Source organism: Falco cherrug, chromosome 2 (assembly GCF_023634085.1).
Source record: "Falco cherrug isolate bFalChe1 chromosome 2, bFalChe1.pri, whole genome shotgun sequence".
In the NCBI taxonomy this organism is placed as follows: Eukaryota; Metazoa; Chordata; class Aves; order Falconiformes; family Falconidae; genus Falco; species Falco cherrug.
In genome coordinates this window covers 46,013,939-46,030,977 of record NC_073698.1, presented here as the reverse complement: position 1 = coordinate 46,030,977, position 17,039 = coordinate 46,013,939, and the positions used below count along the sequence as shown (strand labels likewise).

The following is a 17,039-nucleotide window of genomic DNA, read 5'->3' as shown; positions in this document are numbered from 1 at the left end:
ACATAAACTATATTACAACATTATAAAATATAAGTATTCTTAGACATAGAATGAAAGAATGAAGTGTAAACGTGCATTCATGAAAGTGAGCTTAGAAAATATTTTAATTAATTATTCATAGAGTGGAATGCTAGTGTATCAAATTGATGTTTTTAGTATTGCCTCTACTGCTACTTTGTGCTCCTGACATGTCTTTCTGCATTTTACATTTGAAAATCAGTGAAGTGACATCCTGTTACTCAGAAGCTGTATAGTTAGTATTGGATCTCTACATTTGTAGGCATCAGAGTAGGTAATACTGTTCTTAAATCTGTGCTAATACTGGATTGAGAAAATAATAGCTTATTTTCTTGTTTTCAAGAATTAATTCAAACATGTGAACGCCTTTTCATTGTACAGTCTATAGAACTGTAGGTCATTGCATAAGGTTGGGGGTTTAGTATATTTATGTCTACAAGTTAGTAAATGTAGTACCAGACAAAAAGATGTCTTTAAAAGTGTAGGAATTGAAATCACTTATTTTCCATACACTTACCTTATCCCATTTGTGTGAAAGCATCTCTCTAAAACAGAGTATCTTCTAACATAAAAATTCTCTTTTAAATTGTTAATGCAGTACTAATTTGAGGTTTGTTTGGGTTTTCTTCTAAAGGAAGGAATAGGAAATTGAATTAGAAGTAAAAGCAACATTACAGGAAAGGAAAATGATAGATTTGAAACTTAAAGTCTCTGCTGTTACATCACTCCAAGTTTCATTTGGAGCTGTACCTCTAACAGATTTTATCTCATTAGACTCTACTGAAACTATCTTGGATTACATCAGAATTTAACTTCTTGTGGTTTTTTTCTTAAGGCAAAATTTTTTGAAGGGTTGATACACATTTGTTTTCATGTCTATACTGTTTGATAGAAACTCTTCTACTGCTGGTTATGTCTCTTGATAATATTGAGAAACTACAGTTCACATTACATATATAAGTCTTTCGAAACATTTCATTGTTGAGCTGCATTCAGATTTGAAAATAGATATTTTGATGTGTTTAATACATTTTTCTTCATTCTTCCCAGTGATCAGTGAGACTTTCCAACACAAACATCTAGATGTTCTCTATTTTTGTCAAAAGAACGTGAAAATTGGTCATCTAGAAGACCATATTGCAGGTTTAAATAATTCATCTCTGAATTTACAGATTAAAAGTTAACATTTGAACATTTCAGTTCAAAACTAGATACTGCTGAGGTTTATACCATAAATCTCATTGGCTAGTCTACACATATTACATTCTTAGATCCTAGAAACTAATACTGAAATCACAGAACTTTTTTATTCTTTTAAAATTTAGATCAGGGAAAACATTTGGAAGTAACTTTCTCATTTAAAACTAATGTAGGAGTCTAAACAATTAATTCAGAATACTTAACAAAGGAGATAACCTATCATTTGAAATGCTTGTTTTTATTTCTGCTGCTTTTTCCATTGAATCTGTGCTGCTTCTGTGCAACTGTTTTCCACTGTAGAAACTCCATCCTGCTGCCTTGCTTCTCGTGAGCGTATTTACAAAACTAGTGATGTAGCTGGGCCTGCCTCTGCTATTTCATCTCTCTCTCACAAACTGAAGGGTGGGTATGCATGCCAACATAGCAAGGTTATTCAGATTTTTACATTCAAAATGTGGGGGGGGCTTTTTTTCCTCCTTCCATTCATTTTCATTTCATTCGCTTAATAAAATAATGTTTTGAAATTAAACATTCAAGTTTGGTATTTGTTGGGAGCTTAATATAGCCAATTCAGTGTTGCCTTCCTGAGTTGCAGCAACTTCATGGTATGCGATCTAGCTATCTCTTTCTGCTTCGTAAAGACAAAGGTGACTTAATCTAATCTCATAACCCTTGTTTTCAACCAACTAGGCAAATGAAATATAGAAGAAAGGAGAAAAAATGCAGGGGGGTGTGGTTTTAAAAATAAAGCAGTTTGCTATATGATTATGCAGTTTTTAATTTTGGGGAAATGTTTTTGTGCTGATATAGTCTAGAATGCTAATTAGGATTGTTTACCTGTATACGTACAAATCCAAACCTTTGTTTTTAAAAAATATAAAATATCTTTTATTGCTGGAAGCTACTGTTAAGCCATGCCTTTCATAAGCAGTTTTGTCCTAGAATGTTTTCCTGTTTGATATTCACGCATATACTTGAATTTGATACATTGCTGAACGGCTTGCAGCATCTTCTGTCCTCTAAGCAGACTATTGTTGTCTTTTTGCTTTTTTTTCCATTATGAGTAATTCTGGAAAAGGTTCTATCTAGAGCATTTTCTCATCTGGCAGACCTTAAATTCATCTTTTTATTTGTTTCTGGGAAAAGTGTGTATAAAGTAATCATGATTTACATTTCTGAATTCATATATCACAAATTAGAGATCTCAAAATAGATCATCAGTAGAACTGGTGAATAACTGAGCGGGCATGAGCAAAATGCTTGGTCTGATATTTAAGAAAATGTTTGGTTTTTTCTTTCAGCAAGAACAATCATTTTATAAACCATGATGTACCATGCTATTTCTTAACTTTCCTCTTCCCCCACTCTTCCCCCCCCAAAAAATTACTATAGAACTTACAAGAAAAAATAAAGACAGATTAGACTGTCAGAATTTACTATAATGATGTTTGAGATGTTCTCATTATATTCTGCTGTTTACATTTGGCATACTGTTCCTGAATAAAGACAAAATATTTCTCTGCCTGGAGAGGTATGAACTCCTACCATGTTTTATGTCCTGGGAAGCCAGGAGAGTACCCTAAACTTCAAGCTTGTTAAATATTCTGATATAGGTACCCTTCACTTTTTCCTGTTTGTTTTATTATAAGCTACTTAAATATGGAGGTAGCAAAAAAGTAAGAATTGTTTGTAACCTGAAGAAGCATCTGGGTTGCTAGACTTTGCTTAATTTTTTATTTGTCTGTGTGTTGTGAGAGGTAACAGTAGGAAAAAGTGCTTGTATATATTTTCTAGCATAGGGATAAGGCTTTATGATTGAGAACTGGAAGAAATTGGTTCAGATCCATTCATGCAGGAGGAAGTAAACACAGATTTCCTACCTTCTAAGTAAATACAGAAGGTCTTGAATAAAAGATGACTGCCTGTCCTCTCTGTTCCCATTAGACATCAAGGTCCAAATTTGAAGATATTCTTTGATTAACCTAAACCTTATTTTTTAACAAATAAGTGTTTCCCAAAAAATGTGCCCAGATAGTAAAAATAACCTTTTCGTATCTAGAAAAGTAAAATAATCCAAAGTACTGTGACCTAATTCTACAAGCTTTACTAGAGAAACTCTACCATGTTTCACTAATGAACACCCATTCATATCAGGACGTAACTAATACGTTCAAGACTTTGCAGTGCTTTGCAATGCTTTGTGGAGAGAGTTATATTTAATTTGCAACAACGGCTGCATTGCTTATCTTATTTTTCAAAATAGAATTCTTCAAGAGAGAATGAGCGTTCACAGAATTGTTAGGATCAGATTGCTTTACTAAGCTACTTATTTGCATATACTTGTTTTGTATGCATTTATATTAAACTACCCATAGTTTTTATAGTTCTGTAGATTAATATATGTACAAAGTCACTGTGCACAGGAACAATAAATTAGTGCATCAAAATAAAAGGACATCATAGCTAAATCATCAACTCTGGTCTTAGTGACTGAAAAAGGTGGATGTTTTTTTTAGTAGGTTGTGTTCTGGTAGGAGAACATTGACAGTCTGTGGTTTTAAAAAGGTAGATACCTCAGAATATTAACATGAATCATTTTAAGCATGTTTGTAAGCCTCTTACCCAATTTGTCTTATAGCTGTATTTACTTCCTACGTTTCCTGACTGTTGAGCATTAATGAAAATAGATCCGGTAACAGGCTTGATCTTTCTGCAAGTCTTTTTTTGCACTCAGACTGACACACATAGAGATAATAAATAAGTAATCCCTGGTTTCTGTTGCAACTGTGGTAAACTTAGTTAACTCCTGGCATTTTGCCCAAGGATGTAAATTGTGCTTCCTTTACTAGTGTTTTGTGGAAATAGTTAACTGTGCCTTTTGGTACCGCCACAGTAGTGTTTTCTCTGTGAATATTTCCTAACACTTGTTTGTATGTACCTTTGGGAGAAGAAATGTGTTGAAAATAATCTAGGGGGAAAAAAATCCCATTATATTTCCATTCATTTTGATGTGAACAGAAGCATGTGTTTGATTTTTGTCTTGTGTTCGGGTCTTTAATCCTTGTTTTGTACTATTAAAGGTATCACTGTCAAAATATAGTAATTTAATTATAAAATACACTAAACAGGTGACCGAATGAATTTCACAGGAGCTGCTAGACCGATTTCTCCAGCAGGAAAATCAGACATGTCATCAAAACACAGAGCTGACAGCAGGTCACCCAAGCTCGATGTGCGAATGAATAGAGCTGCTGCTGACCAGAAGAAACCTAGGAATACAGAAGGCTTGTCTGCCAGTGAGTCTCTTATGCTGAAATCAGATGCTGCAAAATTGCGGTCAGACTCTCACAGCAGATCTTTGTCTCCAAATCATAACACTTTGCAAACACTAAAATCTGATGGAAGAACAACTACTGGTCTGAGAGCTGAATCACCAGGGCCAGGAAACCGGTCATCTTCTCCAAAGACAAAGACACTTACAGCTGTTAGATCTGGTGCTAGTTCTCCACGATCCTCATCACCCCATGACAAAACTCTACCTCAGAAAGCTCCTTCCCCTGTAAAAACAAAGCTTGATCCTCCTCGAGAACGCTCCAAATCAGATTCTTACACATTAGATCCAGACACCCTTCGTAAAAAGAAAGTACCACTAACAGAACCCTTAAGGGGGAGGTCCACTTCACCCAAACCAAAAATCATTGCAAAAGATGGAAAACCTGTTACAGAAACTGAAAATAGAGCTCCTTCCCCTCATGTGGTACAAGAAAATCTTCACAGTGAGGTAGTTGAAGTATGTACTTCAAGTACTTTAAAGACTGACAGCATTACAGATAGCACCTGTGAAGACAACACAGAATTCAGAAGTCTGGATGATGGTTCTAATAAAGTTCATTTCAGCATAGGAAAAGCACCGCTGAAAGATGAGCAAGACATGAGAGCATCTCCAAAAGTGAGCCGTAAATGTGCTGGTAGGCACACAAGACCCAAAAAGGAAAAATCCAGCTTTCTTTTCAAAGGCGATGGCTCCAAGCCCGTAGAGCCTGCCAAGCAAGCAATGTCACCTTCCGTTGCAGAATGTGCTAGAGCTGTATTTGCTGCGTTTCTCTGGCATGAAGGAATAGTTCATGATGCTATGGCTTGTTCATCTTTTTTGAAGTTCAATCCAGAACTGTCCAAAGAGCACGCACCAATACGAAGCAGTCTTACTCAACAACCTGCAGAGGAAAAAGAAAACAAGTTGAAAAATAGACATTCGTTGGAAATATCATCTGCTCTTAACATGTTCAACATCTCACCTCATGGACCAGATATATCTAAAATGGGTAGCATAAATAAAAACAAAGTCCTCTCAATGTTAAAAGAACCACCTCTGCATGAAAAGTGTGAGGATGGAAAAACTGAAACTACCTCCTTTGAAACGTCAAGTCATCACACAACGAAATCCAAGTCTCCTCTTCCATTAACACTGCAGCACTTGGTAGCTTTTTGGGAAGATATTTCTTTAGCGACTATTAAAGCAGCTTCCCAAAACATGATTTTTCCAAGTCCTGGTTCTTGTGCAGTGTTAAAGAAGAAGGAAAGTGACAAAGATAACAAGAAAACCAAAAAAGAGAAAAAGAAAAAAGAAAAGGTTGAAACTAGGCCAAGGGGAAATCTTTTCGGTGAGATGGCCCAGCTTGCAGTGGGAGGACCTGAAAAAGATACCATCTGTGAGTTGTGTGGAGAATCCCATCCATATCCAGTGACTTACCACATGAGACAAGCTCATCCAGGTAAGATTACACATTTACCTACGTAATTCCCATGTCTATCTGTAAAATATATTGCACACACACGTTTTGGTACTAATTATTGTTATGAAAGTGTGTCAGGCTGTCTTGTCTAACATTTTAACACGGTTCAGTATGTAAGATAAATCAAAACTTATACATGCTAACTTATAAATTACATGGTTTTGTATGTAATTTTAGGTACTTACGGTCTAGGCTTTCAAAGATGCTGAATAAAGTTGTTTGAAAGAAGGCCAAAATAATGAGCTGACTTTACAGTAGACCTTCAGAAGCATGCCATTTGTTACGCTTTACGACTGGAAAGTGTGCTGAGAAAACTGGAAATAAAATAAAAAATATGAGATTGGTTAATTTGAGTTTCAATGTTGCCAAAAGTTTTCTGTTAGTATTCTACTGTGAATAGTAGAAAACTTTCATGTATCCACTGTGTCAGCACTGGGTATCAGTGACTTATTTTTTTTTGGTTTAAAATGTATCTTTTAAAAGAAACCGTACAATCCAGTTCAAGTCTCTAGTCAATATGTACTTGCAAAATACAACCTGAGTCTGCTATTTTGTCTCTTTCTATGGGTGTCTGAATTTTTTTCAGGAGTTAGTTTATTTTAGGAAAACAAGGTAAATCAGTGCTAGCTAAGCATTACCTTAGCTAGTCAACTGAGCTCAAAAGGTACGTAAGTTGTACTTTTGTTAGCTAATCCCTTCTAAATCATTTTCTACAATTTAGCTAGTAAAAAGTAGCCTTATTAAAGACAAAAATACTTCTGTCTTTTCTAGCTTGTAAATATCACTAATTATTTTGGCAGTTAAGAGAAGTTCAGGCTGATGTATGTGCTTATTTTAGCACTGTATGCAAAGTTAAAGCAAAATTAAGGAGCCTTATTATTCAGCAATTATCGGTGCCTTGAATCTTTCCAAGAAACAGTAATTGGCAAAGGAATGCACTTTGTTTCCTTTTAAGCTTTCTTAGACAGGGGGTAGGGGTTTTATGTTTGTTAAATCATAAATAATGTTGGCTAACATACAGTACTGACCTTACCATCACTCAGCTGTCTGAATTAGGGATCTGTCGATGCTTTGGACAAGTTCGTAATAACAACTGGAAAACTACAATGGGTTTGGATTCTTTGGATACCAGTGGGACACATGGTCATGCACCTTGTTTGTCAGTTACTTCAGATATATGGAAAAGGAGAAAATTAGGCCAAGAGAAGACAAGTGTCTTCTTTCCCTCTCTCCGTTCCTCTTTTACAGTAATAAATAATGTAATAATAATCATTCTTTTGATATAATGGGGTTTTTAAATCTTTTTCTCCAATGTAGGTTGTGGCCGTTATGCAGGTGGCCAAGGTTATAATAGCATTGGGCACTTTTGTGGAGGATGGGCTGGTAATTGTGGTGATGGTGGTATTGGAGGAAGCACTTGGTATTTGGTTTGTGATCGATGCAGAGAAAAATATCTCCGTGAAAAGCAAGCAGCAGCAAGAGAGAAGGTATTTGCATCTGTTTCTTACATGTTTAGCTCTCTATCTGTTTAATAGTACTTGTTCACAACTTGAAAATAAGGTAGGGCCATTTAAAAAAAAAAGGTAATTCAGAATTCTGGAAGGTTTTAGAATATTCACTTATGTCATTGATGGCTTAAAATAATAAGGTAGAACCTTTGTTGGTTACTTGTGACCAAATTTCTTCCCTTCAGATAGTAGTGCTTTCAAATTTGTAATTTTATTTTTTTATCCCAATAGAACTACAGCACTGAATGTAGTGCCTAATTTTTTAAAAGTACGTGTCATGTTACTTAACTTTGAATTCTGTTTTATTTGTTAACTGAAATGAGTACTGTTTTAACTTTATGTTTGTAGTTTCTTTAATGATCTTATTCATCCAAATCATTGGATACAGATGCCAAATACTGAGCAATTTTTAATGGGAAAAGTACAAAAACTGTTGTTCTTACATGGTTTTCCACAACCAATTTCAAATTCTTGCTTAAAGTATACAAATATACTTTGAGGTTTTAAGATAAGCAGAACAATGCTAATTTAACTTTCTTTTTAAACTAAATTTGTTGAAACTTTTTGCACACAAAATTCGTCTTAAGGAAAACATCAAAATTTTCAGCTGTTTATTAAAAGTTTGCACAGTTATGAAAATGATAAAGTGTCATTAATAGAATAATAGAAATACATAATAGTAATAGAAATATAGTAATAGAAATATATATATGAAGTAATAGAAACATTTTAGAACAGGAAGGATCAAGCAACTTTATTATAACTGACATTGTCAGCTTTTCCTGTGATGAAGTATAAACATACCAGTTTTAAATTTCTCTAGATTAAACAATCTAGGAGAAAACCAATGCAAGTTAAGACTCCTCGTGCCTTGCCAACTATGGAAGCTCATCAAGTGATTAAAGCCAATGCACTGTATTTACTGTCACTGAGTAGTGCTGCTGAGCCCAGTATCCTCTGCTACCACCCTGCAAAAGCATTCCAATCTCAACTTCCCAGTCTCAAAGAAGGAATTTCTGAAGACTTTCCCATTAAAATGCCATGTCTCTATCTACAGACTTTAGCAAGGTAATTAAAGGAAGTTTATGAATATTGATTTCAACACTCATATCTATTTATGGAGTTGGATAAATATTTGTGTAGAAACACAAATGTAGAACATCCATAGAAAAATACATATTTTCCTAGTTCTTAATTATTTTTTGTTCTTCTTTTACATTTCAATGATCTTGCTCAATTTCTTAGATTGTATTTGCTCCAAGAGTTAAATATACCCTGAGTAGCTTTTGGATGCTAAATATTTTTTAATGACAGCTTAGTTTCTGTCCAAAAAATCTAGAATTTCCTGAAGAATTTAACTTAATATGTTAGTAGCAGACATATGTGCTACTTCCCTCTCTTCACAGTTAAAAATACTAGGAAGGAAACCAGAAGATTTGTGTTTACTTGGTATTGCTATGTAGATTTCACTGTAGTGTCTCATGTTTATGAAGGATAGACATTTGGACCTAAAGTACATAATGGAAATACCTAGTGAAAATACTGAAAGATAGCAAAGGGTGATCCCCTCTCCCTGTATGTTGAAAATGCCATTATATTTTCCACTAACACTTGTAAGTCACAACCAGCATAAATGCATTAGGTGAGGGGTAAATGAATAGCACTGGCTGGCTAAATAGATTGGCAAACGACTTTTGTGTATGTGTGTGTGTGTTTCAGGAATTTGTAATCCTTAATCCTAATTTTAAAATCTATTTTGATGTAGGCATCATCATGAAAATTTTGTTGGGTACCAGGATGACAACCTTTTCCAGGATGAGATGAGATACCTGCGCTCAACTTCAGTACCTGCACCGTACATCTCAGTTACTCCTGATGCAAGTCCTAATGTCTTTGAAGAGCCAGAGAGTAACATGAAATCTATGCCCCCAAGGTACTTCCTTGTAATTCTAGGTACTACATACAAATAGTAAAGCATTAGCATAACACCAATTAAGGGGAAAAAAAAAAAAAAAAAAAAGAGGAAAACATTGCTGTAGTTAAGTAACTAAAGGATCAGATCAGCCCAGATCAGTCTCTGGAATGTTAGCAAAAACGCCAAAAACATATGAAGCTGTAGTTAGAAAAGGATCTTCAGTGAATCATAGCATATCAGGTATATTTTCAACCATTAGCAATGCAAGTTTGCAAATTGGATTTGAAACTTTTACCTGTAATGCAAACCAGTTGCTTCCCTCTAGAAAGATCTTGGGTTTACAACATAAATATGAAAAAATGTTCTTCAGTAATTGATAATGACTCTTAGTATACCTCAGGGAAATTTTTATTTCCCCATAGAGACAAATACAATTTCTCAAGAATCTCCAGAACTGAAGAAAGGGTCCAAGGACCAATCAACCAGCTGTTGCGAACTCCTTGAAAATGTAGCAGGTCTTTTTCCCCTGTATTTCTATTCTTTAACGCCTCTGACTATAGCGCAGATTAGTGGCCTTTTTGAAAGGCAGTGCCTATTATTCTCCTTTCAGGATTTCATTCTGAAGGGAAGTTTGAACAGGAGGGAATTTCATTGCCTTACATTTTTCAAAGCAAGTGTTGCTGCTTCTTTCTGTGGAAAGTTAGAATGTCACTGAATGACAGCTTAATGCTATCTAAGACCAAGAGTGCTAGATGGTTTCTGTCAAGTTAAGCCAGTTTCTTACCTTATTAAGTTTACTGTGATCTAATTCAGGCAATAACAGAATTTTTTGTTTTGCCAGGGAAAAAAAAGGCTTTTACTGTTACTTAATAATAGTCCAGAATCAACTTAGATGCTTGGTATTTTGAGATGTTAAACAGTGATTCCTCATATTACAATGAGGATGTAATGAAGACAAAACTTGCTTTTAGTCTGTATTTATTTCAATCTGTTATATTTTATACTGACAGCAAAAACAGCTCATTGCAATACTGCAATCTACAATGTAGTCTTTTCAGAAATAGAACTTTTGTAACAAAACTCCTTAGGAGTGCATCGTATTGCTATATTCCTTTATTAAAACTGTGGACACCATGGTCTCCTGAGGCCTATAGGGACAGCATAAACTGGGAATTCTTCTGCAGACTGTAAGAAGTCCACTGAAGGTAAGGGGTAAAACATGTCAGAGGCGTAGCCATAGCAATTGAAAATTGGCTTTAAAGCTAATGATACTAGAAACTTTTACTTCATGTAAAGTTCTAAATTTCAGTTTGCTTGCAATTAAAAGTTCACTCCATAGGTGTTTTCACGAGCATTCTCAGGGAAAATTTGGTCTGAAACTTCAATTCAGGCACAATCTGAACGTTTGTAGTCTCTCTAAAAAAATACCTAAATTCTTGGGACTTGCCATGTACACCATTACACTTGTTTATAAAGCACTTGCATGCTTTTTCACCATGTGTAATTCTAAAACATGTTCCTTCTTTTCCAGCCTTTAAACAGTTATTAGGTACATAAGACAAAGTTTCATGCAGTAGCAGCATTTTCATTATTACGAAACGCATGTGTCTTTATTTAATATTTATGTATAATTCAAGTATATTCTATATATTCATTAATGAGTCTGTAACTTCACTGTTTTCTTTGTAGTTTGGAAACCAGTCCAATAACAGATACAGATCTTGCAAAGCGTACAGTCTTTCAAAGGTCATATTCAGTTGTTGCATCAGAATATGACAAGCAGCACTCGATTTTGCCAGCCCGTGTAAAGGCAATCCCTAGGAGACGAGTCAACAGTGGAGATGCAGGTAAGAGCACAGACATGAGAAGCAGTGGAAAAAGTATTCAAAGATATATGGCACTGGGTTTGCAGTTCTTGGAAACTGTAGACAAATATAATTATGTATAAATAGATGTAATGGCTTTCATTTCTGGTTTTTAATAAACATTAGCTGTTTCTTAATCTGCACAGGGTTAGTCTAAGAACAGCTCAGGAATTACTGAGGTTCTGAAATTTGTGATGCATCTTTTGTGCTTGATTTCAAAGTTAAAGTGGTATTTTCTTTCTCTGTTGAAGCATCATTTTTCCATAGTGCTTTTTTTAAATGCATTTTTCGTGTAGAAGAAATGAAAAAAAATATTAATTCTAAAATGGCTCCATTGCTTTTTATTTTTACTGTGGCTATAAAATTAAAATGCACAAATAACCTGATGTATGCATATTTTTATGCTTTTGAATAGAAGTGGGGTCCTCCCTCCTGAGACATCCATCTCCTGAACTTTCTCGGTTAATCTCCGCCCACAGCTCTCTTTCCAAAGGAGAGAGAAATTTCCAGTGGCCAGTATTGGCATTTGTAATCCAGCATCATGATCTGGAAGGACTTGAAATAGCAATGAAACAAGCCTTACGGAAATCTGCTTGCCGAGTCTTTGCCATGGAGGTATTAATGTACTAATAGATCTTGTATGATTAAAATAAGACATTTTTAAATTCTATCTTAATTTTTCTTTCAGAATTTTTAAATATTTTTTTTACAAAAAAGCGATGTGCAGTAAACCTATATTAAAAGTTCAGTTACCTGTATTATTAACTCTAAAAGTTATGAATACAGAAGTATTGTTTGTAAACCTTCCTCAATATTATATCTGTTGTGTAGAAAATCTCTGACAAAAGAATATTATTAAGGCTGCAAAAATCAACTATAAAAAGACTGCTTTCTCCTCATTTGCCCAGCATCTTCCAGGTCTTATTTGCCATTCCTTTTTCAAATCTGAGACTGAGTATTCTTTCTTTAGAATTGTTTTGGTGCTGGTAATAGCTAGATATTTCACAACTTCCTTCTGAGATGGACGAATGCTACCCCTGTTATGTAGATAATGAATGAGCGACCAAAAGATCCATTAAAGATCAGTTGCTTCAATAAAAGCTACAAGAGACAGCCTCATTGAGGGCTTTTTTTGTTGTTGTTTTGTATTTATTTTAGCTAAGCTTTAATAATGTTTCTTCTGAACTTGTATACAGCATGGGTATTTTCCAAATATTTTTAATGTGTGAAAATATAGATGGATTTTCTCAGATGAAGTAAAAACCACACCTCTACTGTTAAGCAACTGTCAAATTTCCAAACATCAGTGTGAAAAGTGTTGCAGCTTTTAGAAGAATTTAAGAATATTATAGTTTTAAAAAACTTTTTTTCCCCATTATGTTGACTTTTTGGAAGTGGCTTAATTGTTTTGATTAATTCAGTCAATGGCAGAGACCAAACAGGGAAACCACATCTCAGCCTACAGAGTTCTAAATTAAGAAGGATCTTTACTTGTTTAACCGATTTAAATAGTAAGGAGTGCTGCCACCTTATCCTGTAATAATCTCTGAATATACTTCAGAACTTTGCTTTTTCATCCTAAAAGCTTTTTTCAAAGAACTTATTTTGGTGTACGGTGTTTGTGAATTACTTTGCTATATCCTGTGTAATATAGTTGTCATTTTAATAAACTGTTGTAGCTACAGAACAATGTGTCTTACTTGAAGACCTTTGCATTATTGTTTGTCTGTCCAAAAGCATCAGTGCACCTCCTTAAATACATGGTTTAAGGAATGGTTTTTACTGCAGGTTTGATTAAGCAATTATAGTAACTCCATGCGTGTGTGTTATTTTAGGCTTTCAACTGGCTGCTTTGTAATGTCATTCAAACAACTTCTCTTCATGATATTTTGTGGCATTTTGTGGCTTCCCTGACCCCTGCACCTGTAGAGCCTGAAGAAGAGGAGGATGAAGAAAATAAATCAAATAAAGAAAATGCAGAACAGGTAGGTAAGGTTTAGTGTTCCCTTCATAAATGCAGCATCTCTGTTGATTTAGTAGTCAGTTTAGAAATATTTTTATTGTATGTAAAAAACAAAACAGAACAAAAATAAATAGACCCTTAATCCTCTCAGTAAAAACAGTATCTTAATGATGGAATAAAAATTCTTAGTCTTAAATTGTATTTGATCTCCTTTGGTAGTCATAGATAAATTATTTTTTCTTCTCAAATCACCAGATTTTGTGTGCTGATGCATTATTTTTGTGAGTATTCAGAGGAAGGAAGGAGAAAAAAAAAAGCATAAGCACATTGCTAATCTAGTAACAAAAAAAATGAACTGTTTGCTTTTTATTCTTCCTTTGCCCCCCAATAAGAAGAAAGAAAAGAGAAAATATTTTTTAGAGAAGCTTTGTTGTTTGGTCTGCTGTGTCTTTCAGTGCTTTAAGAAAAGTCTGTAGATAATTCTGAAAATCTGTAGTTAATTTAAGTAATTCTAAGTATAGAGAGAAGTATATATTAAAACAAATTATATGTACACTAAATGTAGTTAATTTAGTGATTTTAAAAAAATTTACAGTTCTGAAAATGTAGCATGTAAAATGGTATAGTCTAACATAGCACTCTTCCAAAAGGTAGGCAGTAGCTCTCTGCATTATATTGTGAATATTGTTTCTGTGCACGGCTCCAACTTTCTGCCTTCCAATAGTAACTGCACATCAAAAGCACTGCTAGAGTGAGGGAAATGTGTTCTTGCTGGTCAGCCTACAGAATAAGAACCTTTACTATATAAAAGAATAAACAAATATTGTCTTAGCTGTAGTTTGGATAATTAATAATTGAAAGTTAAAGGACATTAGAAAGGAATGTTAAAATATGCCATTTCTGCTCTGGTGGGAATGCTGCTTCTCCTTGATACAATGAAGAGGGGGGACTTAAAAAATTCTCCTTGATCACTTGGGTAGGATGAATAATTTAATGGCATACAGAAACTGGCAACAGTTTTCAGCTAATTGTTAAATATTGTTCAGGTGATGTATATTCAAATCAGATCTTCCTTTAGTAGTCTGATCATATGATAAAAAATACCCATGTAATCTATGTACCTAATGTAATTAATCCAAGGCAGTTTGGTGCTTTTCCACAAATGGGATTCACTTCCTTATGTGAAATATTTTTACTTATTCTTTTAACATACAGGGAGAGGGTGAGAAAGCCCAGGGATGAATTCTGTAAAAATAGGAGATGGAGATCTAAAACCATAAATGATTTAACACATAAAATGTAGGTTCAAGGTCAATGTCCTTCCTAAAGCAAAACAAAATGCCAGAATTACCAAGCTCCAGAGGAGGCAGGGGGAGCAAGATGTTATAAGGTGAATGCTTAGGCTTTGAACTTTTTCTGAATAATTGGTTTTATTTAGTGTAGAGTTCAATCTCATGCTTCTTACTTGGTACGCTGAGCACACTTTACCACATTAGGCCCTCCAGGAAAACAGAGAGAAATGTCTGGTTTGATGGTTCTTGGCTAGGTAAGCATGTGCCTAAAATTTATTTCGAGTAATACCATAGCATTTCTAGGCATTCAAGCAATTGAGATGTGTGGGAAATGTACTTGCAAGAATATACATAGACAATTTAATGGGTTTTAAAATAGTAAGTTTTAATCTGGATTTGGATGTCAGTAGGTTGGGGGCATGCAGCTGGGTTCCATGGTTCAAGCAGTATCAGATTCTCTCTTAAGAAGCAAAGAGTCTGTATCCTTCGTAAATGAGTCTTTCTCTGCCTTCTGACATAGGGTATCATGATCAGAACCTCCTTCTCTTTCTCTGCTACTCCTCCCCATAACAAACCTTGCTGGCCCCCACCCTCTTTGGCCCTCTGCTGCTGTCTTCATACCCACTGCCCAGTGGAACGTGGCTCCCAATGCACAGCCATTCCGATACTAGCACACCATTACTAAGAATCATTATTTTCACAGCTCTAATGAAATAAAGCAGCTGATAACCCTAGCTTAATTAGCAAGTTTGTTATGGCTGGTTTTTGCTGCTCATAAAAGTTGTTATTAACAGCTAGAATATGTCATTTTTCCTAGTTTGTTTCTTTGTTTTCAAATTATTGCAATGTTATCTTTTGCCTATGTAAATCATGAGAAACATGTGGTAGTATACAGTATACTTCCCAAATTCCTTGTTTAGTGTTCATGTATAACTTGTTACTGTAAAAATTCTCTGGAAGTAACTGCTTTGAAGTTCACATTCATTACAGGATTGTTGTAGTTATTCTTAAACCAAGTATCATTAATGTTTTTGTTTCTATTTATTTTTTTTTTTCTCTGAAAGTCTGTTAACAACATACAAATTGCTTTGCATCTTAGGAAAAAGACACAAGAGTGTGCGAACATCCTCTGTCAGATATAGTGATTGCTGGTGAAGCAGCTCACCCATTACCCCACACTTTTCATCGCCTTCTCCAGACAATCTCTGATCTCATGATGTCTCTTCCCAGTGGTAGTGCATTACAGCAAATGGCCTTAAGGTAAGCACAAATTAAGACAATTCTTAAAAGGCTGGAAATGTTGTAACATTATACATGAAAAGATTTTGCAACGTAGATAGGAAGTCTGAAATGACTTTATGTGCCCATGTGAAAAGGAACATATCTATCCTTATGCATAGGAAAGATACATGTAAAAGATGCATTTATGTGTTTCTACATATAAATAACAGTATAAAAGACTTTATAGAGAAAAATATATTTGCTTGTAAATTCTGTACTATATCCACTATGGAAAAAAACCATATCATCAAATAATACGGTGGTATCTGTGTGTGTATGTGCATGGTAGCATGATACCTTTTACTCAGAAATCCATCATCTGAATAGTGTCCTTAAACGGTTTGAAATTTTTCCTGTGTATCTGTCTCAAATATACAATTTGAATAATAATGATACTACTCACTGTTAAAATTCTAAGAAACGTTTATTCTTGCCTTCCTCAAAATGATGCATAGAAACACTTAAGATCCTGCAATAATTTGAAGTTAAAGTTTTATAGAAAATACTTTGAGAAGCAAAAATGTAATTAAGTTTCACTGATAGGTTATGTCTTTTAAACAATATTCAAAATTTCGAAGTCCACTAAATGTGTTTTCAGGTGCTGGAGTCTCAAATTCAAACAATCTGATCACCAGTTCCTGCACCAGAGCAATGTTTTTCATCATATCAACAATATTTTGTCTAAATCTGATGATGGAGATAGTGAAGAGAGTTTTAGTATCAGCGTTCAGTCTGGTTTTGAAGTGATGAATCAGGCAAGTATTACATTTCTCTCTCAGAAGCAGAGATTGATTGTGAACAGCCTGTACTTTCTACGATCATTCTGTTTGAATTAAAACATTTTTTATTGCAATATCGTATTTCCTTTAATATATCTCAGTTTGGGATCTTGTTGCTGATATTCAGGTTCTCATATTTAACTTCAAAGGTACAAGTATTGAGCCTTAGCTCATCTATCCTAAATTTTGGAGCAGTGCCTGTAAGTGCCTCTTTGCAAGTAAAGTGTTTGGGGGTCTCTTGTAGTTCATTCAGTTAATTCATTTCCTTTATTTAGTCCATTTTTTAAATGCTTTATACTCCAGTTATTACTTGCTTATATCTTTTTTTTATTTCTGTTATTCTGAGGATTAGAAATTAGTACTCCTGATGAATATCTTTAAAGTGCTTTCTTCCATTTATTAATAAATTTAGGCATTTCCTAATA

General features: G+C 34.5%; 1 protein-coding gene across 30 annotated transcripts in view; it reads left to right on the top strand.

Moving 5' to 3' along the window:
• Positions 1–17,039, top strand: part of MYCBP2 (MYC binding protein 2) — a 200,624-nt gene that overhangs the window by 157,742 nt on the left and 25,843 nt on the right. For 28 of the 30 annotated variants that reach the window (XM_055703008.1, XM_055703002.1, XM_055703014.1 and 25 more), the window contains 9 exons: positions 4,347–5,990; positions 7,329–7,498; positions 8,343–8,587; positions 9,285–9,452; positions 11,124–11,281; positions 11,715–11,914; positions 13,135–13,284; positions 15,654–15,814; positions 16,434–16,590. In XM_055703008.1, the coding sequence (XP_055558983.1) occupies positions 4,347–5,990; positions 7,329–7,498; positions 8,343–8,587; positions 9,285–9,452; positions 11,124–11,281; positions 11,715–11,914; positions 13,135–13,284; positions 15,654–15,814; positions 16,434–16,590 (3,053 nt within the window). The remainder of the gene's footprint in view (positions 1–4,346; positions 5,991–7,328; positions 7,499–8,342; positions 8,588–9,284; positions 9,453–11,123; positions 11,282–11,714; positions 11,915–13,134; positions 13,285–15,653; positions 15,815–16,433; positions 16,591–17,039) is intronic. The other 2 variants (XM_055703007.1, XM_055702994.1) reach the window with 1 other exon arrangement.